The following is a 27367-nucleotide window of genomic DNA, read 5'->3' on the forward strand; positions in this document are numbered from 1 at the left end:
TTGATTTCGTTAAAACAAAGAAATAAATTAACGCGGAGCTAAGTTCAACGATGACGTTTTGAGACACCAAACAATGCAAGAGCAGACCGCGCACTGTAAAACGAAAAGGATGTTTCTGTCCCGGGCTCTTGAGAAGATCCTTTCCGACAAGGAGGTGAAGCGAGCTCAGCACTCGCAGCTCAGAAAAACCTGCCAGGTAGCTCTCGGTAAGGAACACGTCTGCGTCTTATTAATATTGCTGTTATACTGCATTGACACTCCGATTGTGTTTGGTTGGTTTTCATGTACAGCTGTTTATGCTGACGCTGTCGCATTCGACGTGTTAGAATGCTATACTGTACCTGCAAAGAGACAGAGGCCTTACCAATGGTGCAGCTTTAGGGGAATAAGATACACAGTTCAGCAGTGTACACTATTCATTTTAATACGTGAGGTATTAGGGTTAGCTGTTCTTTATACTTACGTGTCAGATGCTATGGTAAACATATTGTGAAGTTATGTGAGTGCAAATTAATACGTGGAAAGAAACTTGTACACACGGAAATTATGGATTTGTATTTTTTTTTTAATAGTTGCAATTTTCAAGATCTTAAGAGAAATGTACGGCATAGATGTGGTACATATTTATTTGTAAACGTTGAACATATGATAAGTGTATGTCACTAATGTATATACTATATGCAAGAAAATGTAAACTTGTTTTCAATTGTTTTTGGTATGTTGCATGTATTTAATACGATATACAATTCTGCATACATCGTTACTATGCGTTTATTAGATAGAGCGTGTGCTAGTATTGCACAACAATAGGCGAGTCATTTATATTTTAATGACTTGGTTAACGTGGCGATTCGGCACTGGAGATATTTTCACTGTGTTCCTCTGATTAAAGATACAGTATCTAATACGATATACACGTTGTTTAAAACAACGGCTTGTGTAGAAGCGGGGCGACTTGATAAGCCAGTTTTACCTGCCATTTACTTCCGCATTGGTCGGGCGGTTGAACAGGTTTAGCGTGTGTCAGTAGAGAGTGCCGTGCAGGTAACTGGAGCATGGGACTGCCGGCCTGGCCTTCCTGGAATCTAGGAGGATAGGTTGCCCAACATCCTGCTGTAGACTAGCACGCCATACCGCAGATTTAACCAACCTGTTCAGTGGGAGAGACATCGTGCAGAACTATGCAATCTTAAGACTAAAACTTAGCCATTCTTCTTTATATTTTGCCTATTTTTGGAGAGAGGAAAACGATACATTTCTGGATACTACTGTGTTCAGTAAACAAGGGGAGTTAGGGTTAATGGGCAGCAATCAAACCGTTAAGTTCACGTAATTAATGATTTAACATAATTGAACCTGTAATTGTAATTTTATAATTATAATGATCATCTGTTTCCACTGCTAACTAAAAGGTGTGCACACAGTAGTCTCACCCCACTGCTGTATTTTCAGTTCAGTCACAGTCTTCCACTACTTTGCAGTCTTGTTACTGCACATGACACGTCAGATAGCATTTTGAGATACAACTCAACAACCCGCCCTCTCAGTGACTCTTCCGTGTATTTTTCACTGCTCTAATGATGACAACGCATGCTTAATATTCATCAGCAGTATTTCCATTGTTTGTATTTTATTAATTCTCCCTGTTAAATACAGCTTACCTGTAGGCTAACACGAACACCCTCCAGCAGGCAGTGAACAGCACATTTGGGTGTTAAAATGCAGGCTGTCCAGTTGGTACTGTGATAGGGGTGTAGCAATTCACTGTATATCGACACATCGTGATACTTTCTTTACATGATGTATCTTCTTGTAAGAGGTTTGTCTCATCTGTATTGTGATACAAGACCAAAGTACAACACTGTTCATTATAGTTCCCCAAATGGTTGACACATGCTCTCCCCATCTCATGGTATTGTAACAAAACTGCCCTCCACTAAATAATAATGTGGTCTTATAATTTATTAGCTCAGGGGGGTTTATAGGTGCCTCTAAAGCTGAACACATGTTAATCTAGACTAATTAAGCCAATAATTGGTTCAATTAAGTAATTGAGAGCTTGGTTGAAACGGAAACCAGATAACCCTGTAGCTCTCCAGGACCAGAGCTGGAGACCCCTACATTAGCCCATAAGGACCATCACAGGTATCATATTAGGGGCTGTATATCGCAGTATGTATCGTATCATGACATTATTCTATCGTTACACCCCGAGCTGGTATTTAATTTTATTATTTTTCCATTGGCTTCATTCACTGATAACTGGTACACCAAACATGCATGTGTAAAACCAGCTGCTAAAGGACTATACATGCTAGCTACTGGTTTGGTGAAAACTTCTGTGGCAAAGTCTGATCATGGTTGATCTGTTACGGAATTCACTAAATGAAGGTATGCTATGGGTTTTGTCTAAAAACATTACAGGTAAATGATCTGTCGGAGATGGAGAAAGAAAGTTGGGCTGCATTATCCACTGCTTTCTAAACAGAAAATAGGTTCTCTTTTGGGTCAGAGAGCCAGCAGTGTTAGAAACTCACACTAGCCCTACCCCCGGTCCTGGGTTTCCAAACTACCATCAATTAAGTATATTATTGAAACGATTCTAGGAGTTTGAGCAGCCCCTGTTAAACATTTCGTTCTTCTCTTATAGCTGCATGAACAACTCCTAATACTGTAGTGAACCTACACACTCGCAGGTGAACCTTACTCAAGCATGACCCGTTCACAGCAGATGTAGCAGGGGCCGGATTGTTCAAACTCCTGGCACCTGCTGATTTCATTAATATACCTAAACAAGGGGAGGTCTGAAAGCCAGGACAGGGTGCAGGGCTAGTGGACATTTCTAACCCTGCGCAGTATAGTTTGTTGGTATTTCAGTCCCCTACATTTACATCATTCTCTTGAGCCAAGGATCCAGGGTGAGGTTTTATTTACTTAATGTATCAGAAAAACAATACGTTCGATTTTTTGAAGGAAAGGAGGATTCTCAGAGTTCCTGTGGATCTCCTGTGCAGATTGGAAACACCTGCCATGCAAAGTACCAGGCAAGCTGGGAAAGAATTGCCACTTGCCATTTCCCTGTGAGGGTTACAGAACACCCTGTTAGTGCCTCCAGTGCACACATTACTTTACCTTTCATATACTGCATACCTGCTCACGATTCAGATAGTTCACAAATTATCCTCAGCAATTGCCTTCTGTCTACAGTAGGCTAATCTTTAGATGCATTTCTACAGGAGTAAAAAGGCAATTTTCTGCTCTGTGTACTCAGTTTTCAGTTCATGCTGATGAAAAGCGGGTTTTCACTGATTATGCTGTCTGGAAGGTTACCATAATGGGTTGGAGGTGTCTCAATGTATTTGAATTGTGAAAAGGGTGCTTTTAATAAATTAAAATGTGAACAGACTTTAAATCTGCAATGCTACACACTAGCATGCAGTTTTAAACTTTAATATGAATCCTGGGTGACTGTATTATTCAGTCATTTACCCTTCAGAACAGCAGAATATGTTGGCCATCCAGTTTGTTTACATCCCCTTTGTGTAACTGTGAACTGCAGTAGATAGTTCTACATGTCATCAGCAAGCTGTGCTGCAGGATAATTTTTTTTATTGTATCTGTTTTTTATAAATTAATAACGTTTTACAGGAAACAGTACAGAAATATGATGCATTTTTTTTGCAAACCCAAATATATATTGAAATCGTTTCCCTGTTTACAAAAAACTGTAAATGGTTCTTAAATGATTAATAAATGGCCTTTATAGTTGGTAGTAATCGTAATCTCCACTTCTGCGGTTTTTTTATAAAGAAATTGTTTCTGACATCACAGGTAACTAATTAGGTCAGCTGAAAGGTAACAGTATCAGCCAGTTACTCTAATCAGCTAAGCATGTACAAATGGCCTGGTTCATTTGTTCTTTTGTGCAATGCTTAAATATTTGACTTAGAAAGGATAAATATTTCGTAATGGTCTGGTATTTAACAGGAGTTTAAACAAACATCATGTAAGCCATGTAAGGAGTTCCTGACTCGGCTCCTGGTGGGAATCTGTCCTATGCATTGCAGTTCCCATTGGCAGTCCTCTGCAGCCGTCATCTTCCACTGTCAGTTTTTGTCAGTCGCTTGGACCATTCAGCAGTTCTTGTGTGAAGTTTGCCTTTCTTTAACAGCGGGTGATACAGTGCGATGATTTCCTGCTGGAAGTTTCAGTTGTGTTTTGGTATACAGATGCTCCAGCTAGTCAAGCATCTGCTACAGTACCACACCCCTTTGAAACTGGAAACATTGCTTGTACCCATGTTCTGACAAAGAGCCAACTTCTCTAGGTCTTCTATACTCCCCTTGATGTGCCCGCTTTATCTCCTAATACACACCTTTTAAAATGCTTCGTAAGTTTTCATTCTAATACCCTGTTTATAGATCTGAAGATTTATATAGCCTACATTTTAAAAGGATATTATGAAAAATCATTTCAGATTTATCTTGATGCATGGATTTTAACTTAGTAGCTTAGTACAGTGTGTTACAAATTATTTACTGTACCAGATTCTAGGGGTGTGTGTTTGTGGTTAGTGGTTGGTGATATAAACCACATGTGATTAAGAAAAAGGGTTCCAGGGTACAGCAGGTGCTGTTCCATGTAAACTAACTCCTGTCCCACCCACATGGTGTCTGAAGGCTTTCAACCAAATAAATAGTTGAGTTGAAGGGTCGAGCAACCCTCCCCCGCTCCACTTGACCTGGAATGACCATAAAATAAACGTCTCCTTTACCAAAAACAAAACACAAGTAGGATCTGAATCTCTGCCCCAGAAGCCTAATTGTAGACACACTGCTGTGTACTGTGTTGGTGAAGCACTGTGCTGACAGATTAATGTGTGGGCTTTTGCATGCAAGACAATAAAGAAGCATTACAAATGCCCAAGAGAATGGTGCACTTTCATTGAGAGCAGTTCAGGATGACATAGGCAAAAGCCAGTTTGGAGAGAGAATGAAACTGATGTAAAATGGAAATCGTTTGAACTTTCGTTCAGCTGTCAAATTCTGGGGACAGCTACTGTAGTGGTGTAGGGACCTGTATAAGGTACACAGTGTATTAGGACAGCAGTGTGGAGTAGTGGTTAGGGCTCTGGACTCTTGACCGGAGGGTTGTGGGTTCAATCCCCAGTGGGGGACACTGCTGCTGTACCCTTGAGCAAGGTACTTTACCTAGATTGCTCCAGTAAAAACCCAACTGTATAAATGGGTAATTGTAAGTAAAAGAAATAATGTAATTGTATGTAAAAATAATGTGATATCTTGTAACAATTGTAAGTCGCCCTGGATAAGGGCGTCTGCTAATAAATAAAAATAATAATAATACACGATCATGATGAAATTTGGCTTGGACATTCTTTAGCAAATTTCAGTTGCCTGTATTGCATAAATATCAGGGTCTAGTGTATATTATAAGATAAGCTGTATGTTGGTATAATGGTCCCCTGCAGTAAAACAGCCTTTTAAGAAAAGTAAAGCACATCAAATATAGTGTTTCCTGAGCTCCATACAGTATATACATGTAAGCCACTGATTCCGTCTTCTTTTCCATTACAGATGAAATAAAAGTCGAGTTGGAAAAACAAAAGTAAGTACACCATTCTCAAATCTTACCTACTCATTAAAATGGTGTTAAATGTTTTTTGTGCTTTTCATACCTGTAACATTACTTACTGTAGCCTACTGTGAAAAAATAGTAAAGTGGTAGAAAAATGGAAAGCCGGCAGATATTTATGTTGTATGAAATAAGTTTTTATTTTTTTTAATATAATGTATATATTTTAGTACTGGGATTAGGATAGTTTTTTCATGTTCAGATATTCTTTCATAATTTAAATGAATATTTTAATATTCTTTCATTTTAAATTAGCTGGAAAACAGTGTAATTTGTATGCCAGTAAATACTAAAATAAACCCAGTGTCTCCCCTCTCAAATACCCTAGAAAGAAGCGAAATAGTAGAACGTGTGTTATTTATTTCAGACCTCATTTCCGTATAGCTTTTCTCTGCATGATAGTTTTGGAGACAGTCATAGCCAGTCAGTTTTGAATGATCTAATTGTGATTAGCTTTATGAAACCATTGGACTGACTGGAAACCATTGCCTTACAGAGATGGCTCAGTGGTTGTTCCCAAAGCCAGCTTTATTGAAGCGGATAAGTACTTTCTCCCGTTTGAGTTGGCGTGTCAATCCAAATCTCCCCGTATGGTCAGCACATCTCTGGACTGCTTACAGGTACTGTGCACCTTTCTATGAAGTGAACATGCAGTATATAAACCCTCTGTGATCCAGGCCTCACCTCTTGTGTGTGCATTTCCAATCAGATCTCTGTTACACTGCGCCAAATCCATATCAGAGACTGGAAACCATTATCCCTGACTGGGAATGTCTGGGAATGGGAATTTTGTATTAGCAATTTCTTTTTCTGACTACGTGGCTATGATTCCTGTTCCCACAGAAACCATGTGGCTGACCTTTAGCAGTGTTGGCTCCACCTGCTTCGGTACTACACTTGGAAAGGCCAGTCTTGCATGGTTTATCTGGGATCAGAAAGCACAGACACACGAGCGAACAACAGAACGCATTTGAACACCACTCTGAATGGAAAGGCCCATTGAAATATCTGGCTGAGCTGTATAGAGTCCTGCTTCCCTTATTATTATTTGTTTATTTAGCAGACGCCTTTATCCAAGGCGACTTACAGAGACTAGGGTGTGTGAACTATGCATCAGCTGCAGAGACACTTACAATTACGTCTCACCCGAAAGACGGAGCACAAGGAGGTTAAGTGACTTGCTCAGGGTCACACAATGAGTCAGTGGCTGAGGTGGGATTTGAACTGGGGACCTCCTGGTTACAAGCCCTTTTCTTTAACCACTGGACCACACATAGAAGTTTGCCACAGTATTTTCCCATGCTTTTCCCACGGCTATACTATGAATTTACCATAGTTTACCCAGGTTTGCCATACCTGGCTATTCTTTACAATGTTTCCCTTGCTCTACCATGCTTTCAGTAGCCTTTCTTACACGTTGCTATGTGTTTACTATGGTAAACTTTTAAAGGGTGAGGATGCATATCCCAAAATTTCAAATTCATTTTTCAACAAAAAAGGGAGACTCATCAAGTACCTGCACTAACGGCTTGTCGTTATTATAACAAATCTGAACTTTCTGAAGCTGTGCGTTTTGTGTTTATTTATTCTGTTTTTATTTGTTTTACCTGAAGTACCCATGATTTGTTTTCTCAGAAACTGATAGCATATGGTCACATCACTGGCAATGCCCCAGACAGCGGGGCTCCAGGGAAGAGGCTGATAGACCGGATTCTAGAGACCATTTGCAATTGCTTCCAAGGACCTCAGACAGACGAAGGGGTCCAGCTGCAGATCATTAAGGTATTTAATCGTGTGTTTTTAAATCTCTGTTTGAGTCCTGGAAGCATGCATGCATCTACAGGAGTATGTAATATCCGATTGAAATACAGCGCTTGGCAGGATTGCAAACTGCCCGAGCCAGACTGCACTGTACATATAGAGGTGCTTAGGGTCTTGTGTTCTATCAGTTCAAGATCACTAATAAAAAAAACTTCCTGAGATGGCATCTGAAGTTGTAAACCTAACGTGTGGTTTTAATTTCCCTTTCAACAGCAGAAGTATGATTTTTAAATGCAGACAACTTGATTTGATGATGACGAAATGATGGAGCGTTAAACTGTAGTAAATAACTTCTTATGCCACGCATTTGACATCATCTAGTGTTGCAACTCACAGCAGTCCATGACCGTTCATGGAGTACTGTCCTTATTCCAAGAATATGGATGGCCAAAAAGGCATCCTTTATATCTTACCTTCCTGCATAAAAACCTCAGGTTGTGAGAATTTCAATTTTCGGTGAGTAATCAGTGATAGAGAAACAATAGGCACCCATGTGTGAAAATGTTAGACCGCTTTGTGCTTTAATTAGGCATCATAAACCACTGTTTTGTCATTTCAAATATTTTCACAAAAATGAAAACAAACATTAAACTTTAAAGCTACAGTGTGCAATGAAAAAGCACATATGTAGGTGAAAAACACTAGACTAGATGTCACTACATTTAAAAAATATATAAACACGTGACATTTTCGGTCCACTAAAATAAAGGGCTTTACATAATCTCTGTAAGTAAGAAATTGCAGTGTCCAGTGTGAAAAAACAACACAAAATAATAAATTAACATCCAAAGTAGCACTATAGCATTAAATTGTTCAATACAAAAAAATGCCTGAGTTACAACCCAATATATGGAATCATTAATGCACATTGATTCATGGTTCAAACCGGGGTGTTGACTCTTCAGAATCTGGTAAACAATCATGAATTTGCCAAGATTTTCAGTTCCAGTGGTTTGATTTCATATGCACAGCGAATCAAACCTACAGAAGCAATGGGGTGTTCTGATAATGTTGCACATTACTGTACGTCTTCATGTAAAAGCTGTGATCTGTTGGTTTCCTAGGCTCTTCTCACTGCGGTGACTTCTCCCCACATTGAAATCCACGAAGGGACCATCTTGCTGACTGTCCGGACCTGTTACAACATCTACCTGGCCAGTAGAAACCTCATCAACCAGACCACGGCCAAAGCCACGCTCACGCAGATGCTCAATGTCATCTTTGCCCGAATGGAAAGCCAGGCGGTGAATACAGATTTTATTATCCGTCTTTGCAAAGGAAATCTGTCTGTCTGACTTGTCTGGTTAATTCATGTACAGCTACACGTGTACGTTACATTTGATAGGTTGTCAGTAAACGTGATGTAAAAACATTTTTACTGAAAGGGATTTATTGATCATGTGATTTTTGCTGCTCTTATTCATTGAGAAATGAGGTGCAGATTTTGGTTTTTAAGAGAATGTTAAAGCTTTCATGCCTAGAGAACTGAGTCCAGGTAATGGAAATGCGCCTGGTATTCAGAACCATTCTAAACTCTATAGAATCACTCCAGCCCTTGTTTTAACCCCATAGCTGCCTCTAAACATTTACACACCCACACACGTTACCTGCATCACTATTCTCCAGAGTTTTCTTTATTATGCTGCATTGACTTTCTCTTGGAACAACTTGCCTTGGAATAATGTGTTATAATTGTTGCATCCTTTGTAATACAGTACATTCAATCTGACATGCCAATACATTTTCCTGAATTTATTTCATAGTTTTGCTTTAGTTAAATTTTTTGAATTTTGTTTCATGTTCTCAGGAGTGTGAATTATCGATGTTTACAGCAGTAACTGTACAATGACAGTTCTTTATTTAACACTCAGTATTTTCTTGTGTACATTAATATTCTTTTTCTGGGTTATCAGAGTGGTTACCAACATTCCAACTATGTAAAAGTTTGAAATGTTTAGGAAATTAAACTGAACCTACCACCTCTACCAGGCATTGGAAGCAAGAGAAGTAGAAAAGGAGAGGCTGAGGCAGCAGCAGTCTCCAGTGATGCCGTCTGTCTCGGACTCGCCCAGACTCACTCGGACACAGCCTCCGGAGCAGCCTGGCACCCCAGAGACCAGCGCAGAGCAGGAGGACGGAGAGCAGGAGGACGGAGAGCAGGAGGACGGAGAGCAGGAGGACGGAGAGCAGGAGGACGGAGAGCAGGAGGACGGAGAGCAGGAGAACGGAGAGCAGGAGAACGGAGACTCTGAGCCAGAGAATGGGGCAGTCCAGAACAAGGCTAACTTGGGGCAGGAGGCCAAATTACCAGGTAAAACACAGGGCTGCTGGAGGAAAGAGAGTATTATATTCATCTGAATACAACAGTTTATATGATCTGAATATTAATTTTTTTTCATTTCTGGGTAAATATGTTTAAGTATATAACAAAAAAATTGGTCTGATCCCATTTTTACTCCTACTCAAATGTGATGTTCTTCCATAATAAGCTTGTGTTTTATCTCCAGAAAATCCAGAAGCATCGTATGAAGAAGAAAGCCAGACTGCTCAGGGTGCTCCGGTGCTAGTGGAGGAGGATGCTGGGACAGTGATGGACAAAGGTAAGGACAGTTGATAAATGAACACAAAGGAGTACCAGGTCTGGAACGGCTCTCACAAGAAGGGTTAGGGATCCATTTTTTTCAATTCCAATTCCTTTTTAAAATCAGTTCCCATTCACTTTGAATCAATTCCAATTCCCATTCCAGTTCCTTTAAAGGAAAAGGAACTGGCCCGACTCTGCTCACAAGAGAGTGGTTAATATCTTGTGCTAGAGTGACAGTACATGGGTTTGCCGGAAAGCCCCTGCACGCACACGCACACGCACACGCACACGCACACGAACATGAACACGAACACCCTGTCAGTGATTTGAGGTAATAATACATTTGGATCGGCAGGTCATGGTCTAAATACAAAATACATACATGTTCTTTACGTTGCCATCAAAAGCTAGTCCTAAAGCAGGGTTGTACTGTATATTTCCTCTTGCTAATGCATCTGTGAAGATGACCAGTTTTTACCTTTTTGCAGCTTCCCAAAGGCAAGTGATCTCCATTTTCATTCTGTTTTCCTAGGTTCAGAGGAGCAGTCGGTGGAAATGGAAATTGAAAAGACTGTTCCAGAAACAGAAAACAAGGACACAGCCCCCTCTGCTGGAAGAACCGAAGCTATTCAAGCAAACGGCATCCTTGATGACCGAGCCTCTGTCTTGTCCACTGATATCCTGGTACGAAACTCATGTCTTTTTTTTTTTTTTAAACCTTTTATACAGGTTGGAATGCTTCCCCTCTCTTAGGAAACAAAGAAAGTCAAAATGACCAAAGTATGCCAGCACTGACTTTACATCATCAGATATTTAAAACCTTTCATTGTCCCTGTGTTTTTATTGCAGTTTATCACCAACAAAAACAAGTTTGGGGCTCTGTAAAAAAGAAAATGAGAATTCACTTCTCCCTCCACCTTCTTTAAAACAGTGTTTTAAAACAGCTGAAAATGTTTCATCTGCAAACTTGACTGAATTCAAAATAAATGGGCTTTCATAAATCAATCCTTTTCTATAGAAAAGAGCCCATGGTTTGCATAGATGCTGAGATTGATCACGATGGACATCAAATTAGTACAACAATGTTTTATTTCTCCAGGACCCTGATGCAGTCCATGGGCCAGCTGCTGCCAGATTCTCTCACATTTTGCAAAAGGACGCCTTCCTTGTGTTCAGGTCTCTCTGTAAGCTCTCAATGAAGCCACTCTCTGATGGGCCTCCTGACCCAAAGTAAGTAAGATTGGATGATGATGTCGACAGAATGCACGTGACAAGCCAGGGTTAGAGAAGGCATTCTTCTTATCATGGGCTCTCTGCAAAACACACACACAGATCCCTTGTAGGGCAGCCCTTTATACAACAGAAGTGGTTATAAGGCGGAAATGTCACTAGAACTCTCTTGTTATGGTGGTGGAACACAATTAGCACAGCGTCTTTGTGACAAGCTGGCTTTAGTGGTTATGTCAGACCAGAAAGGAGTACACAGACAGACAGAGGTTGCAGTGAATCTGAGATGCTGCGGTGCTCAGCGTTTTATTAACACACAGAAAATAAAATAAGGTTGAACAAAACAGAAGACAGGACACGACACTTTACACCAAAATAAATAGACAAACAAAACAGACTAACACTTAACAAACGGTGGACGGACAGACACACACACACGGTGAGTCTAAATAAACAAACAAGTACCGTGCTGGTCCTACCAGCACGCAGTAGCAATTGTTATATCTTTAGCTTTATTTTACTTTCCTCCTCTCTCCCGTTCTCTACTCACCAAACACCCAAGCCCGAGTGAGTAAAACGTGCATCTATATATACTGTTGTGCCTGGATTCAATTACTAATTAATTATTCACTTGAATCCCAGCATGTGAATTAATTATGTGCAACTTCATGCTCACATATTAAATACTTTAAATGCACATGAAGTGATGCAATCCCATGCCTAAATACAATTATACATTTTAAATACTCGTGCTCATTACCCACATTATATCCCGTGTACCAACTACAATACCCCAACATTAACACACGCAACATACAACACAGAAATGCACACAGGGGTGGGGCACATTGCCACAGTTTTAAATACATCTCCTGTTACAAATGGAATAATTCATTAGTTACGATGTACTGGAATTAGTTTGCAAACTATGTACCTTGTCAGATGAGACTCTCCTAACCCTTACAAAAGTGTATTGTGGTATAACACGGTAAAAGCGATAGCAGAGTCCAGTACAGCCTATTAAAAGCATGACAAAGCAGATTCCCCTGTCCCAGAGAGAACAAAGCCCTTTCTCTATTGAAACCCTGTCGAGTTCAGAGTCACATGACCTTCATGAGTGCAAGTGGAATTGCCAAAGTTTTCTACTGCTGGGCTTTGGATTGAAAGCAAGTATATCGTTCTGTATTCACTCCATCAGAGGTCGTTCCAACCACGCCCTTATTATTTAACTGAGCCAGTGAAACACTGTCCAGGTCTTAATTAGACCTGCAATGCAACCAGGATCGGAGGTGCCTACTCCTACACTACATATTGATGTGCTCTTTGGACCTTCATTTGGTTCATGTTTAATAATGTCTCAGTACTTACTATGTATTGATTGTGAAGTGGCCAACACTTTGAATATTGTATCTCGTTTCTAACCTGCTTCTACCATCAAAATATGGTTAAGCTGTTACAGTATAAACACTATAATATCAAATTGCTGAGAATAAACTATTCATTGGAACCCAATGCATTTGTTTGTATGATGCCCTAAACACTGTCTGGGAGTGTTCCAAACTGATGATAATAGTGTGCTCACTTTTTCATAGTTTTATGAATGCCACTGCCCAGTCTTGGTTAAATCCCTATTGTACCCGTTTTGTTTTCAGGTCCCATGAGCTGCGCTCGAAGGTCGTGTCCCTCCAGCTTCTCCTGTCAGTGCTGCAGAGCGCCGGGCCGGTTTTCAGAACACATGAGATGTTTGTGAACGCGATCAAGCAGTATCTGTGCGTGGCCTTGTCCAAAAACGGGGTCTCCTCTGTGCCAGATGTGTTTGAGCTGTCCTTAGCCATTTTCCTAACTCTCCTTTCAAACTTCAAGATTCATCTAAAGATGCAAATAGAGGTACGTATTTATAGTATATAAATATATAATGAGGAACTGTAAAATGAAATATAAAGTCTGGTCCTGGGGTTCGACTATACATATGAAATGTCGCTATGGGGGCATTTGTGTATTATTAAATGCAGTTCTTATATATGCAATTTTAAAAGAAGCATATAGATAAAGATATAGATATAGATATAGATATAGATATAGTACATTACTTTCAGAGAGTAAGGTGTCATGCTGTTGTGTTGAGTTGATAATAACTTGCGCTTCCTCACATCTGTAGGTCTTCTTCAGAGAGATCTTCCTAACCATACTGGAGACGACTTCAAGTTCATTTGAACACAAGTGGATGGTCATTCAGACCCTAACTAGGATCTGTGCAGGTAAGTCCAGTGATAGACCTCTTCAGCATTTTGATGCTTAAGGAATGTACCTGACTGACTAACACACAGGCTCAACAATTCCTATTTTGTAACTTGGCTGCCATAATGAGAGGATTTAACTTTACGTTTTAAGGGATATAGAGAGAGAATGCATTGTGTGAATATTTGGTACACGGGTGTGGTCTATGGTTTTAAGTTGCATTACTGATGGTGAGAAGTGAAAATGAACACTTTCACTGCCACCACTCAACATACAGACCCCACGCTTTGAGTGCTGTCTTTGCAGTCGGCGCAGAGTTGTTTTCTGTGATTGTTTAAGTTCAGATCCCTTACTGGTGTTGTCTCTGTCCAGCAACTAAAGTTTGCCTTGTGGAAGCGTCTCCTCCTGGTACCTGAGAAATCACTGGGTCCAAAATGAGTCTAGCTTGATTTCTAAAGACTGAAAACAAAGTTTCCCCTGACTAACATTGAAAGGGTCTGTAATGAACGTGCACGTATGTCATTTTTAATCTTTTTTATTTCCCGTTGCAGATGCCCAGTGTGTTGTTGATATTTATGTAAACTACGATTGTGATTTAAATGCTGCTAACATCTTTGAACGACTTGTGAATGATCTGTCAAAAATTGCTCAAGGCAGAAGTGGGCATGAGCTTGGAATGACTCCTCTTCAGGTATGTACTGTATTGGAAGCAGAATAGATGCCACGCTGGTCATCCAGTAGCCTGTAACATATAAGGGTGAGTTAGATGGAGAAGCAATGGGCTGTATCTATATTACTGTCTGTGTAAACAGTTCAGGGTTTGTAGCTATGTCTTTACTGCAGAGAAATGAGAAGAATCGAAGTGGGTGGGGTAAAAATAAGACAAAAAGACATTGCATTGAGACAGCCAGGATCAGTATTAAACTTGTGGTTAAATAAAAAGGACAATGGGTTGAAGCCGATTTCTCAAAAGACAATGTCAAGACCATTAATATTTGATTCAGATAATATTTTTCAATTGACTTTTTTTTATCTATCTCGGTAGCAATCTAAAATGAATACACACGTTTCCGAATGTACTGCTACTAGTTAACTAAGTACTTGACTAACTTTCAATCGATACTATTTGTCCAAAATAAAAATTAATAATAATGGCGATCATAAATACTGACAACCGTGTATCTTTATTCAAATGTTACCTGACCTCCTTTTGTACTCGACACCGCTGCTACACCACTTGCCGTAGCATGTGCTGTTCATTTGTTTTGAGAGATGGCTATTGCCAACCTTTTCAACAGATCAATGTCAGCTGCTCAATACCTCCTTTATCACAGGCTAGTCAAGGTGATTATACTTTAAAGAACAGAGAAGGGTGCCATTTATTCATCTGGTTTATTGAAGAGCAATGTATGCATATATTCTTTCGTAAAAGCAGTTTATTTATTTTTTTATTTTTTGCAGGAATTAAGCTTGCGGAAGAAAGGTCTTGAGTGCTTAGTTTCTATACTGAAGTGTATGGTGGAGTGGAGTAAAGACCTCTATGTAAACCCCAATCTTCAGTCCAATCTTGGTAAGAACCTGGTGCCTTGGTTGTACTCACTAAAGTAACATGTGCCCTAACGATCAGGACACTTTACAAGAAGTGGTGGGATTTTAAAAATACCTTTCATTATTATTTCCTATTGACTTATAAGATGGTCTGGGGATTTACATTCCATTGTGCAGATGTGTTTAAATAGTTCAAGTATGTGTGTGTGTGTGTAGTACATTTAATTAAGGTTTACTGTCCTGTGTATAATTTAATTTTAAGGGCTTGGTTATTTATTGTTATGTTGCAGGGATGGAAATAAGGCTCCCATTGTGTAGCAGTTTGATCCATTCCTGGTTTTGCTATGAGTTTTTAATAAGGCAAATCTGAGCGTGTTACCTATACGCTGTGGCTAATCCGGTTTGCATTAAAACCTGGAATGGGTGAAACCTTTTTTTCTATATAAAAAAAATTCTGTTTCATAAATAAGTACCAGTGAATCCACTTGTATTGCATCAACTCATTTGTAGTGATAACACAGATTGATTCCTCAGTGCTGTAAAATTCTCTATCCAGCTGTGGCTCCTCCTGCTTAGGCATAAGTCAAACCAATCCCTAAATCACTTAAACTGCTCTGCAAAGGGAGTCTGCCATGACGTGGCTGGCTTAGTAGTGAAACGGCATCTCCTCCTCCTCCCGCGTTCCCATCCCCAGGCCAGGAGAAGCCCCCCGAGCAGGAGAGCACAGAGAGTAAAATCCTGGAAGTGCTGGCCAGGAGGGACAGTGCCAGCTCCCTGGACTCCACGGTGTCCTCAGGCATCGGCAGCACCAGCACGCAGGCCTCCCTGGCAGATGATCCCGAGCAGTACGAGGTCATCAAGCAGCAGAAGGAGATCATAGAGCATGGCATTGAACTGTGAGTCCTGTCTACTGCACTGTCACACTGGGTTTATTATCCTGGGGAAGCTGCAAGCTCAGTTGCATATCGGCATGACAAGCAGCAGCGGGTCATGCACGGGTCATCTTATTTAACAGCTGTTTGAGTCATTGATTTCAAGGAGCATTACTTGGGGTATGTTGCTTAAGGATAACATAGCCATGTGCTTTTGCAAAAGCTGCAGAGTTGGACTACATTTCTACCATTTAGTTCCACAATGCTTTGTAATCCTGTAAAAAGTAATTATACAATTCAATTGATTCTACATGTTTTTTTGTTGATTGCAAAAGTATTTTTGAAAACCTTTTTAATTAGTGAATGATGAATAAGGTGCAGCTCTCAGAAAGGATTAAAGTAAAACCTGCAGGCACTCTTTCTCCTCATCGCCTGGTGAGCTCAGGCACACACCTGCAAGGGGCCAGTAGCTCTCCGACATTCGTTCTGGTCCTGTCAGGGATTTTCATGACTGACTGTTATTGAAACCCATCTTCTATCTCTCTGTGTGAACAGGTTTAATAAGAAACCAAAGAGAGGTGTACAGTATCTACAGGAGCAGGGCATGCTGGGAGTCACGCCAGAAGACATTGCCCAGTTCCTTCACCAGGAAGAACGACTAGACACAGTATGTCATTTCAGAAAATTAATTAAAAATTATAGTCCACGTGAATTATTTTTTTTTTGCATTTATTCTTGTGTATAAATGCATGGTTAATACTCTTCTACTATTATATTTGAGGAAGGTTGCATGCTTTATTTTGCACTGAGGCACTTTTATCCTGGTTCGGCAATCCAATTACATCTTGAATCTGACTCTCTGTCTGTCAATGTGCGTGTAAATGTAGACTTATCTGTGATATTTTGTGGGACATATACACCTATTGGCATTTCTTCATATGACATGGGTTTTAAGAGCTGTGTAATGGTATGACATTGGATATAAAGTATTTATTAAATGTAATAAACCTAAACTACTGCTGTAGAGTTTTCTTCCTGGAGTGCAACCTCCCCATGCCATGTGTGGTTAATATAAATAATGCTAGTTCTCTACAAACACCGTTTTTAAAGCCCTGTTCACAAACAGCACTTGGGTGTTGCTCCTCCCTTAAGTGCACCAAGCTAATGTGTTTTTCCTGTTGAGAAAGCACCCTTATGGGAGCATTAACACTCTACATTCTCAGTATGGCTATAAGTCTAATGCACTAATAATGCTCCCTCCAGACCCAGGTGGGAGAATTCCTCGGAGAGAATATCAAGTTCAACAAGGAGGTCATGTACTCCTATGTGGACCAGCTCGATTTCTGTGGCAAGGATTTCGTGTCGGCTCTGAGGATGTTCCTTGAGGGTTTTCGTCTCCCAGGAGAAGCCCAGAAAATAGACAGACTGATGGAGAAATTTGCTGCGAGATATCTAGAGTGCAATCAGGGGTAAATCTATTATTGATGCTGTATAAAGCATCTGGGCTCTGTGCTTTGCAAAGTGTTTACCATTACTATCCCGTACCTCCACTGAGCTGTGGCATAATATCAGAAACGCCTGCAACATGCAGCGCACACTTTTGTGAAACCAGGCACTTACATTTGCAATGCAGATGGCATCCTTGAAATAATGAAACACTTTGACGATGTCTTCACTTTAAACACAGACTCGGACCAACCAAAGTGATTTGCATTTGAATTAGTTCAACTTTTAGGATCCCGAGTATAATGTTTTTGTTTCCCCCCCTCAACAGGCAGACCCTATTTGCGAGTGCAGATACTGCTTACGTTCTGGCTTATTCCATCATCATGCTCACCACCGACCTGCACAGTCCCCAGGTGAGACATGCACTGAATATACTAGAGAGACGCTCCTCCTGCCTAGCTGCACAGCTTTCAAAGTGCAGTTCTCTATCCTGCTGCCACACTGTGGTTTTCACTGGTCCTTGATCAGGGACGGGCTACTCCTGGAGTGCCAATCCAGTCCAGGTTTAATAGAAGTAATGTTGAATTCATCATAAGGACTTGGCTGTAACAAAAACTGGAAGGTCAAAGATTGTCTACGTAGGTCAAGCAAGTCTGCTACAAAAACCTAAAAAACCACTTCATGACCTCTTCATTTTATTCCACAGCAATGTCTTAGTAAACCAAAGCAAGATATACAATGTTTCCCTTTGCTAAATTATAGGAGGGTTTATTGGTATATGTGGTGCAGTTACATTTTTACATATATCAATGGAACTGCTTATTAAATTGTTGTGAAATTGGTAAGGACATGTTACTGTAGATGTACGTCATGGAGACACTGATTGCTGTAGTTTTGTTTTATTTACAGCTTTGTACAACCTGTTTTTCTGTATAGTTTATAAAGTTGAATACATCTAAACCGTAATTAAGCACTTTGTTGTGATCTACAGTACATGACACATGTTTGTATAGGGATATACTTATCAGTTCTCTTCAATACCCAGGTGAAAAATAAAATGACCAAGGAGCAGTACATCAAAATGAACCGAGGAATTAATGACAGCAAAGACCTCCCAGAGGAGAACCTGTCTGCTATCTACGATGAAATAGTCGGCAAGAAAATAGCACTGAAGGATTCCAAAGAGCATTCCATCACGCCGAAGAACAGCAAGCAGAGTGAGCATTAAAACAACAAAAACGACGCAGTGAATACCAGTGATCAAGTGTGAAGGAGTGAGGACTACGGCTTTAAAATCAACTGTCCTACCCGCCATTTGATCGACCTTTTTCTTGTGCAGAAGATGTGTTCTCATTATTGGGTTTTGTATTTTGTGTTTTTTTTTTTTTGTTTGTTTTTTTCTTTTTAAATTTAGTCGTTGCCAATTCTTTTTATTATTTTCTCCCAATTTGGAATGGCCAATTATTTTTAGGCTCAGCTCACCGCTACCACCCCTGCGCTGACTCGGGAGGGCGAAGACGAACACACGCTGTCCTCCAAAGCGTGTGCCGTCAGCCGACCGCTTTTTTTCACACTGCGGACTCACCATGCAGCCAGCCAAGAGCTACAGCGTAGGAGGACAACGCAGCTCTCGGGCAGCTTACAGGCAAGCCCGCAGGCGCCCGGCCAGACTACAGGGGTCGCTGGTGCGCGGTGAGCCGAGGACACCCTGGCCAACCTAACCCTCCCTCCCCCCGGGCGACGCTCGGCCAATTGAGCGCCGCCCCCTGGGAGCTCCCGTCCTCAGTCGGCAAAGGAATAGCCTGGCCTCGAACTCGCGACGTCCAGACTATAGTGCACATCCTGCACTCTACGCAAGTGCTTTTACTGGATGCGCCACTCGGGAGCCCTGTATTTTGTGTTTTAATGCAAAGCTGTAGATTGCTGACTAGATGTACTAAATGGTGCTTAACCTTGCATTGGAACATCTCTTTCTTTACCTGAGTTTTTCTGTGTTCTGCAGATGTTCCAACTGAGAAGCAGAGGAGGCTGCTGTACAACCTGGAGATGGAACAAATGGCCAAAACAGCCAAAGCTCTGATGGAAGCAGTAAGCCATGCACAGGCTCCGTTCACCAGCGCAACTCACCTGGAGCACGTCCGGCCCATGTTCAAGGTGAGAGGATGGATACAGATGAGGCAACTGAGCCCTGTGGCCTTGGGCATGGTCAGCCTGTGCAGTGTATAAGGCCTGGCTAGACAACTAGACTACAGTATGCAGTTCATTGGCTGTAAAATGAGGCCAAGCCCTTTATCAGATTATCAAGATGTAGGTATATGAATTACGTTTAAATGGTCTGTACAACAAAGAAGTGTGGGGCGTTCTAAAAGATCTGGAGCACCATGGAGATTTCTCTAAAATACTCACAGCTGCTCAATATATAAGGTTGAATATATGTAATAGAAAACACACTGTAATCAAAATGAATCAGAACCCTGCAAAATGCTGCTGACACTAATAAAGTGCTGGAAATGGATTTCAAAACCTTAGGTACTGTGCATATAACTGTGAGTGTCAGAAAAGCGTTGCCAGTGCTGCAGTGCATTGTGTGTGTGTGTGTGCTTCTCTCCCAGCTGGCCTGGACCCCGCTGCTGGCTGCCTTCAGCGTGGGGCTGCAGGACTGCGATGATCAGGAGGTCGCGTCGCTGTGTCTGGAAGGGATTCGGTGTGCTATTCGGATAGCTTGTATATTCAGCATGCAGGTAAGCACTCACTTTGGATTGGCTTGTTGGTTTTCTGTTGACTGATCGGCATCTTTTTAAAGCCAATGTGCATGCATGCACAGTAAATATTGTATTTTTATTGAAGATTATGCAAACTCATGTGAAAGAGCTTTTGTATGCGGTATTGGGCCTTTTAAAGAGTGATGTTCTGGTATGCTGGTGTTTATACTGTAGATTGTTTCATAAACACCCTTAACTAAACAAAGCTAAATGAAGTATAACACTGACAGACATTACTGGTTTGTAGTTTTCCCTCTGTGTTAACGCGCTGAATATACCAGATTAACACACTGAATCAGGCACAGAATCTATCATTGATGTGCCTCAATGTGTGCTTTGAATACTGTATATACAGTAAACTATCTTTGTTTGCACCTCTAAAGCATGCTGCCTAAGTAATATGCTGTATTTTATTTTTTAAATCTCAGCTTGAGAGAGATGCCTATGTGCAGGCTCTGGCTCGCTTCACGCTGCTCACAGCCAGTTCCAGCATCACAGAGATGAAGCAGAAGAACATAGACACCATTAAAACACTGATCACTGTGGCCCACACTGATGGAAACTACCTGGGGAACTCCTGGCATGAGGTAAGAGGAGAAGGAAGGGCCCTTATTTTAATTAAAAGTAGGAGGCAGAATTCTGTTAGGATTTATTTATTTGAAAATTGTCAGCAGCATTGCTCATGTCGTGATTTGCTCAAGTCAATTTTGTGAAAGTGGGCGGTAATCATGCCGCTCGAAATGCATGGATTTAGAAGGAAAATCATCCTGGCCTACTTTTGTTTGAGTTCAGGTCCTTGGGCTACTAATCTTCAAAACTCTGGATTTTAAACTTTGCATGAACCACATAATTCCTTAATGAGTAATTGAAGGCTGTATTTTGGAATCACTTCTCCGATTTCGAGGAAACAATGCATGGGTTTTATTCCCCATGCTATGAGTGTAGGTTGTGGTGACACCTATAATGTGTGATTCTAATGCTTGATGAAGGTTGTGTATGTTTGACCTTATTGGTTTTTGTTTGTTTTAGATTCTCAAGTGCATCAGCCAGCTTGAATTGGCTCAGCTAATAGGAACTGGAGTGAAGACACGCTATATCTCTGGTGTCACGAGGGAGAGACAGGGCAGCATCAGGGGCTTCCCTTCTGGAAGCGAGGACTTCATGCCACTAGGGTTAGGTATGGAACAGACTTTTAGAATTGCTAAAGCAGGGCTGGCCAACCCTGTTCCTGCAGGCTTTCTGTGTATCGTTCAGTCATCAGTGGTTAAAGACCTGGACTTTTTGTTTAGTGTTGACCAATGAAGAAAATAATTGGTTCAATTAAGTAATTAAGAGCTGTGGCTCTCCAGGAGCAGGATTGGCCACCTCTGTACTAAAGGACACATAATAAATTCAATGACAAACCTTGCGACTAGAAGTCTTTCTCAATATCTTCACAATTGAAGATATTGGGAAAGACATAGTTTTGGATGCACATGTGCAAGTTTGGGGGTTTTATTAAATCTACTTTCTAGCACCACGGATTAGGTATATCTACAATCTATTGACCTGAACGTGATGTAAAACCGAATAATAGAAAGTAAGCACCCATCTTAACTGTCGACTTTTCTATTTTCCTCAAAAGTTTATTTTGAACTTTGGTGTATTGTTGTTTTTTAGGCAATTTAGTTGGAGGTGGACCTGACAAAAAGCAGATGGCCAGTATCCAGGAATCGGTCGGAGAAACGAGCTCCCAGAGTGTGGTGGTTGCAGTGGACAGGTAAAGAATTTCTTATAGCGTTACAATACAAAGGATTTCTTTTTTTTAAATAAAGATTTTTCTAGCACTGTAACAGCTAGTTGATACCAAAGAGAATATGAAGCAGTCAGCTTTTTACAATACTGTAATATCTGTGCTTCTAACTTCAGGATATTTACTGGATCAACAAGACTTGATGGAAACGCAATTGGTATGTATTTATTTCAAAATGTATAACGACCTACAGTGGCGTGCACATGTATTAGCGTACCCCATTGCTTCTGTAGTTTTGATTTGTTGTGCATATTAAATCAAATCACTGTAACTGAAAATATTGGACAATTGTCAAAATAGGCAACTTTTAGAAGTTGTTTAAGATGCCTAATTAAAGCACAAAGTGGTCTAACATTTTCAAACGAGTGCCTATTGTTTCTATAGCACTGATTACTGAGCAGAAATTGAAATTCTCACTCAGGTTTTCATGCAGGTAGGTATATAAAGGATATAAATGACACATCTTGAGGTGTTCTAAGTGAATAAGGTAGAATAATGTGTATCTGTATGTACAGCTATTGCCAAAAGTTTAGCATCACCTCTAATTTTAGGACTGAGACATAATTTAAAAAAAAAAAAAAAAAAACTATACGAACATAATTTTAGATATTTTATTTAACATCATGTAATCAAAGAAAATGCATAATTATATCTCAAAAGTCTAATGTAAACCATAATAGTGGTATTGTATTTAATGTTCGATTTTCAATTTTTTTCAGTTTCTTTAAATATATGGAAAACGTAAAAGCGGTATGTCATTCAATATGTTAGCGTAACTTTATTCAGCAGGTTTAATTCAACTTTATGAAGCAACATTACTTAATTCTATAGGGTGATGCAAAACCTTTGGCCATGGCTGTAGATGCTGCAATGTGGTGCTTGGTGGGGATGTTCCTGACGTTCCCTTGTTTGTTTCCAGTTGATTTTGTGCGCTGGCTGTGTGCCATCTCTATGGATGAGCTGGCTTCTCCTCACCATCCTCGCATGTTCAGCTTGCAGAAGATTGTCGAGATCTCCTATTACAACATGAACAGAATCAGGCTGCAGTGGTCCAGAATCTGGCAAGTGATTGGAGATCATTTCAATAAGGTACGACTGTTTTTTTGACTGTTATGACTAATTATTTTCTAAAAGTATTCAGATTAGAAGCCAGCAGAGCATCTGGTGACACTTTGTTAACCAGGCTCTGATCCCAAATACAAATCTTATCAAATATTCCCATTGTTATTTAATTTATTTACCCTAAGACTGTCCCCAAGCCTAATTTAACATACCGATGAGTAATTCCTGTGTAATTGATGTGTATTTTATCCAGGTTAAAATAAAGAGCCTTACTGCACCATCTTGCTGTTTTTAATCTCTCAGGTTGGATGTAACCCTAACGAAGATGTTGCAATCTTTGCCGTGGACTCGTTGAGGCAGCTGTCAATGAAATTCTTGGAAAAAGGAGAGCTGGCAAACTTTAGATTCCAAAAGGATTTCATGAGGCCCTTTGAACACATCATGAAGAAAAATAAGTGAGAGATGCTTTTTAATCCTTCTCCTGAAATTTTTGTCAGGGTCTTTAGGCAACCCTGTTTATTTTCTGGTAAAAGCAACATGAAAAGAGGTCACGATTTAAAATACGATTTTTGGTAATCAAGGTTTAGTATGCATTTTAAAAACGTCTTGTGTCTTGTAGATCTCCAACGATCCGTGACATGGTGATTCGCTGCATTGCTCAAATGGTAAACTCTCAGGCTGTGAACATCCGTTCAGGCTGGAAGAATATCTTCTCAGTGTTTCACCAGGCAGCATCGGACCACGACGAGACCATCGTGGAACTGGCGTTCCAGACCACCGGCCACATCGTCGGTAACTATCCTTCAGACTGAACGGCTGGGAGGATATCTGCAGTACCTTTACAAACTAGCAAGTAACAGCTCGGAGCACGAGGACTGCAGTACCATTACAAAACTAGCAGCTTGGATGCAGTAGTTGAGTTGTTTTATTGCTAGTTTTAATACAGTTAATCTTTTACCATTTGCATTTGCACTTGCTTCGAAACATTCCCTTAAAGTTAAAGTACATACTGTATTTGGTTTGACTGATAAAAAAGAGCTTTTGATACGTTTTTACTCTGTATGATTGTACTGAGTTTTGTATCCAGGATACGAGAGCAATCGTACTCGCTCATCCTGTAGAAATGTTTTAAATTGTACAATTTGCATGCCAAGTGGTTTATATTTCTTCCTAACGTGTTTAATATTCTGTCTGGCTTTCAGTGAGCACCTTTCAGAATCATTTTGCAGCTGCAATAGATTCGTTCCAGGATGCAGTGAAATGTCTGTCTGAGTTTGTCTGCAATGCTGCATTCCCGGACACCAGCATGGAGGCAATCCGACTGATCCGACACTGTGCTAAATACGTGTCAGAAAGACCGCAGGTTAGTAACATTCAACATAACCACGACCCAGTGTTACGTTGAGTTCAGAACAATGCATTACATTAAGATACAATAAGAAAAATAACATGGATTGGGACTGTATGATGGGGTTTTTTAATCTTCTACTTTTGAAACATGTTGATAAATGTAATTGCATCCTTAATCTGAAATTTAGATTTTTTTTTTTTTTAATACCACTGCCAAAACCATAGCAATCGCCTGCTCTTGCCAGCCAGTAACCCAAAACAGATTTTCAGTTTTTTCAATTGCAAGTGAATGAGTGCAGTTTTCACTGGACAGCCTTCCTGTTTCTTCACCTCTTCATGACAGGCACTGAGAGAATACACCAGTGATGATATGAATGTAGCACCAGGAGACAGAGTCTGGGTGCGAGGATGGTTTCCAGTCCTCTTTGAACTCTCCTGTATTATAAACCGCTGCAAGCTAGATATTCGAACAAGGTAAGAATGCTTTTGTTTGTGTAACATTTCAGCCCTAACGATTCTGTACACTGCATATCACACCGCTGTCTGAATCATCCTTTTGTCCATAGGGGCCTTACTGTAATGTTTGAGATTATGAAGAGTTACGGACACACTTTTGAGAAACACTGGTGGGAAGATCTCTTCAGGATTGTGTTCAGGATCTTTGACAATATGAAGCTTCCTGAGCAGCAAACCGAGGTAATTTCACAGAAATCTCTTCAACATACCAAGCTGTAATGGATAACTCCAATTCCTGGAGACTGGAGATCCCATTGTTGGGTTTTTGTTCTAGAAGTTAACAGGCTCTTCCTCTGGCTAGGTACCCTAAAATAATTACTCCTCAGAGGGGTCCAGTCGTTTGACTTGTGAGACTTTTTTTGATTGCCATTGAAGCCACTAACAGGCAAGCCCAGGGGTCTTGAGACAGCGTGCACACTTCGTATACGACTGTCTTTTACTATAACAGACCAGCTGAATCCACGCAGCTTCCTTTCCATATGAAATGGCAAATACAAATTAAAATATGTTGCATGTAAATATTGTGACCAATTTCGAAGCACGCTGCCTGATTCATCATCATCTCATACTCCCATGCTGCACATGTGGCTTTCTTTTCTTAACATTACTCTCAATGTGAGCTGCCGGTAATCTCAAGATATAACATCTGTTTTAGTTTCCTTATGTGTTGTCTTGGATTGAGATTGTTACAGTGCTCTAATATATTCTATATGTGTGTGTGTTCTGCTTTTTAGAAGACAGAATGGATGACAACAACCTGTAACCACGCACTGTATGCTATCTGTGATGTTTTTACTCATTTCTATGAACCGTTAAGCGATATTCTCCTTGCTGATGTATTTGCACAGTTGCAGTGGTGTGTAAAACAAGGCAAGTATGCTTCTGATCTACATGAATAGTACACACATGACTGTCTACCTGTCAAGACCATCTGCTTTCCATTTACCAGTGTGTGTAGATAGATAGATAGATAGATATAGGACTGACAAAGGAAGTTATGGAATTAAAATGTTAATATTTGTGCATGTGACAATTCAAGATACTGTTTATTAATTTATAAAACAGATGAAGTACTTTAGTATCAGGTTTTGATCTGTTGTTTATTTAATGACTTATAATATGTTTCTAAGTGTTAGGTGGCTACCTGTAATCAAGTTGAGAGTGCACTTCTCTTCCACTCTCTTTCTTCGCTCGCGGGCCTCACACAGAGAAATGCACTGCCAACTTGATTCGAGGTAACCGCTGAACCGTTATAAACATATATCCCATTGCATCCAGCACACACGGTCCTCTTGTTATGTGCTGGACTGTCACCATGCAACATGCAAGCAAATAAATAAATAAAGAAGCCCCCTTTTGTTCACAGATAATGAACAGCTTGCCCGATCAGGTACCAATTGTTTAGAAAACCTGGTGATTCTGAATGGAGAGAAATTCAGCCCAGGGGTGTGGGATCAGACCTGCACCTGCATGCTTGAAATCTTCAAGACCACGATCCCGCATACGTAAGCCCACAGTTAAATACCTGTGCTTCATATTACTGGGTGGAATGGCAGCGTACAGCTTCCTAACGTTTGCAGTTTGTCTTTCCTTACCCAGCCTGTTAACCTGGAGACCTGCAGGACAAGAGGAGGAGCTAGTGGATAGACACACTGTAAGTATTCATTCTAATAATACACCCCTTTGAATCTTCCATTAACTGCATGGTGTATTAGGAGGAGTTCTGATTTCTGGTTTTATTTTGTACAGCTATGGCCAAAGGTTTTTCCCTATAGAATGAACTCATTTTGCTTCATAGTCGATTGAAACTTGCTGAATAATGTTACGTTAACATATTGAATTACATACCGCTTAAATGGAAAGTGACATTTTGAAATCTAACATGAAATACTGTACTACTATTATGGTTTCCGGTAGACTTTTGTGATCATTTATTTAATTACAAGATGTTTAATGAAATAACTAAATTATGTTCATGGTATTTTTTTTTAATTGTCTCAATCCTAAAATTCTAGGGGATGCAAAACTTTTGGCCAAAGCTGTACTTTTTTCTGGTTAAACAATTGGGTTGAATTTAGTTGAATTGGGCTTTGAATTCTGGGAGTTTTATTTTTCAAAAAACATTAAGCATCTACAAAGTTCCCAGTGTATGAGTTGATTATCATTTTCCATAATTCCACACCATTCAGATGGAGTATAAAGGCCTCCTGTTTAATTTACTTTCTGTTTGAATTCGTAGGACGTGGAAATAGACCGTCAGTCTCTGTGCAGTTTCGACAGAAATCCTTCAGAAAGAGGTCAGAGTCAGGTCTCGAATGCCAGTGATGAAACCTGGAAAGGAAAATCATATGCAAGTAAGTTGCTGTTATAATCTGGACTATTGAACAAATCCAATGCTGTGTGTAAATTGTGCTTTGTTGTTTTTAAATACTATTCCAACAATAGACTTTTATGTAGTGGCAGTTGTTTTCTAGAATATGCTAGTGTGTATTTTGTC

At 40.2% G+C, this 27367-nt stretch overlaps 1 protein-coding gene across 1 annotated transcript in view; it reads left to right on the plus strand.

Moving 5' to 3' along the window:
• Positions 1-67: 67 nt before the first annotated feature.
• Positions 68-27367, plus strand: part of LOC117425882 (brefeldin A-inhibited guanine nucleotide-exchange protein 2-like) — a 34081-nt gene continuing 6781 nt past the window's right edge. Inside the window, exons 1-34 of the mRNA XM_059004175.1 lie at positions 68-206; positions 5595-5625; positions 6149-6272; positions 7288-7434; positions 8538-8717; positions 9463-9784; positions 9981-10073; positions 10590-10741; positions 11157-11287; positions 12937-13171; positions 13443-13542; positions 14074-14213; positions 14984-15092; positions 15765-15966; positions 16498-16609; positions 17206-17411; positions 17717-17801; positions 18434-18605; positions 19391-19542; positions 20001-20129; positions 20579-20737; positions 21180-21327; positions 21810-21909; positions 22059-22099; positions 22862-23031; positions 23308-23459; positions 23624-23796; positions 24207-24367; positions 24698-24828; positions 24921-25050; positions 25605-25740; positions 26237-26375; positions 26470-26524; positions 27110-27224. Of these exons, the coding sequence (XP_058860158.1) occupies positions 74-206; positions 5595-5625; positions 6149-6272; positions 7288-7434; positions 8538-8717; positions 9463-9784; positions 9981-10073; positions 10590-10741; positions 11157-11287; positions 12937-13171; positions 13443-13542; positions 14074-14213; positions 14984-15092; positions 15765-15966; positions 16498-16609; positions 17206-17411; positions 17717-17801; positions 18434-18605; positions 19391-19542; positions 20001-20129; positions 20579-20737; positions 21180-21327; positions 21810-21909; positions 22059-22099; positions 22862-23031; positions 23308-23459; positions 23624-23796; positions 24207-24367; positions 24698-24828; positions 24921-25050; positions 25605-25740; positions 26237-26375; positions 26470-26524; positions 27110-27224 (4765 nt within the window). The 5' untranslated portion in view covers positions 68-73. The remainder of the gene's footprint in view (positions 207-5594; positions 5626-6148; positions 6273-7287; positions 7435-8537; positions 8718-9462; positions 9785-9980; positions 10074-10589; positions 10742-11156; positions 11288-12936; positions 13172-13442; positions 13543-14073; positions 14214-14983; positions 15093-15764; positions 15967-16497; positions 16610-17205; positions 17412-17716; positions 17802-18433; positions 18606-19390; positions 19543-20000; positions 20130-20578; positions 20738-21179; positions 21328-21809; positions 21910-22058; positions 22100-22861; positions 23032-23307; positions 23460-23623; positions 23797-24206; positions 24368-24697; positions 24829-24920; positions 25051-25604; positions 25741-26236; positions 26376-26469; positions 26525-27109; positions 27225-27367) is intronic.

This window comes from Acipenser ruthenus, chromosome 29 (assembly GCF_902713425.1).
Source record: "Acipenser ruthenus chromosome 29, fAciRut3.2 maternal haplotype, whole genome shotgun sequence".
NCBI classification, from domain to species: domain Eukaryota; kingdom Metazoa; phylum Chordata; class Actinopteri; order Acipenseriformes; family Acipenseridae; genus Acipenser; species Acipenser ruthenus.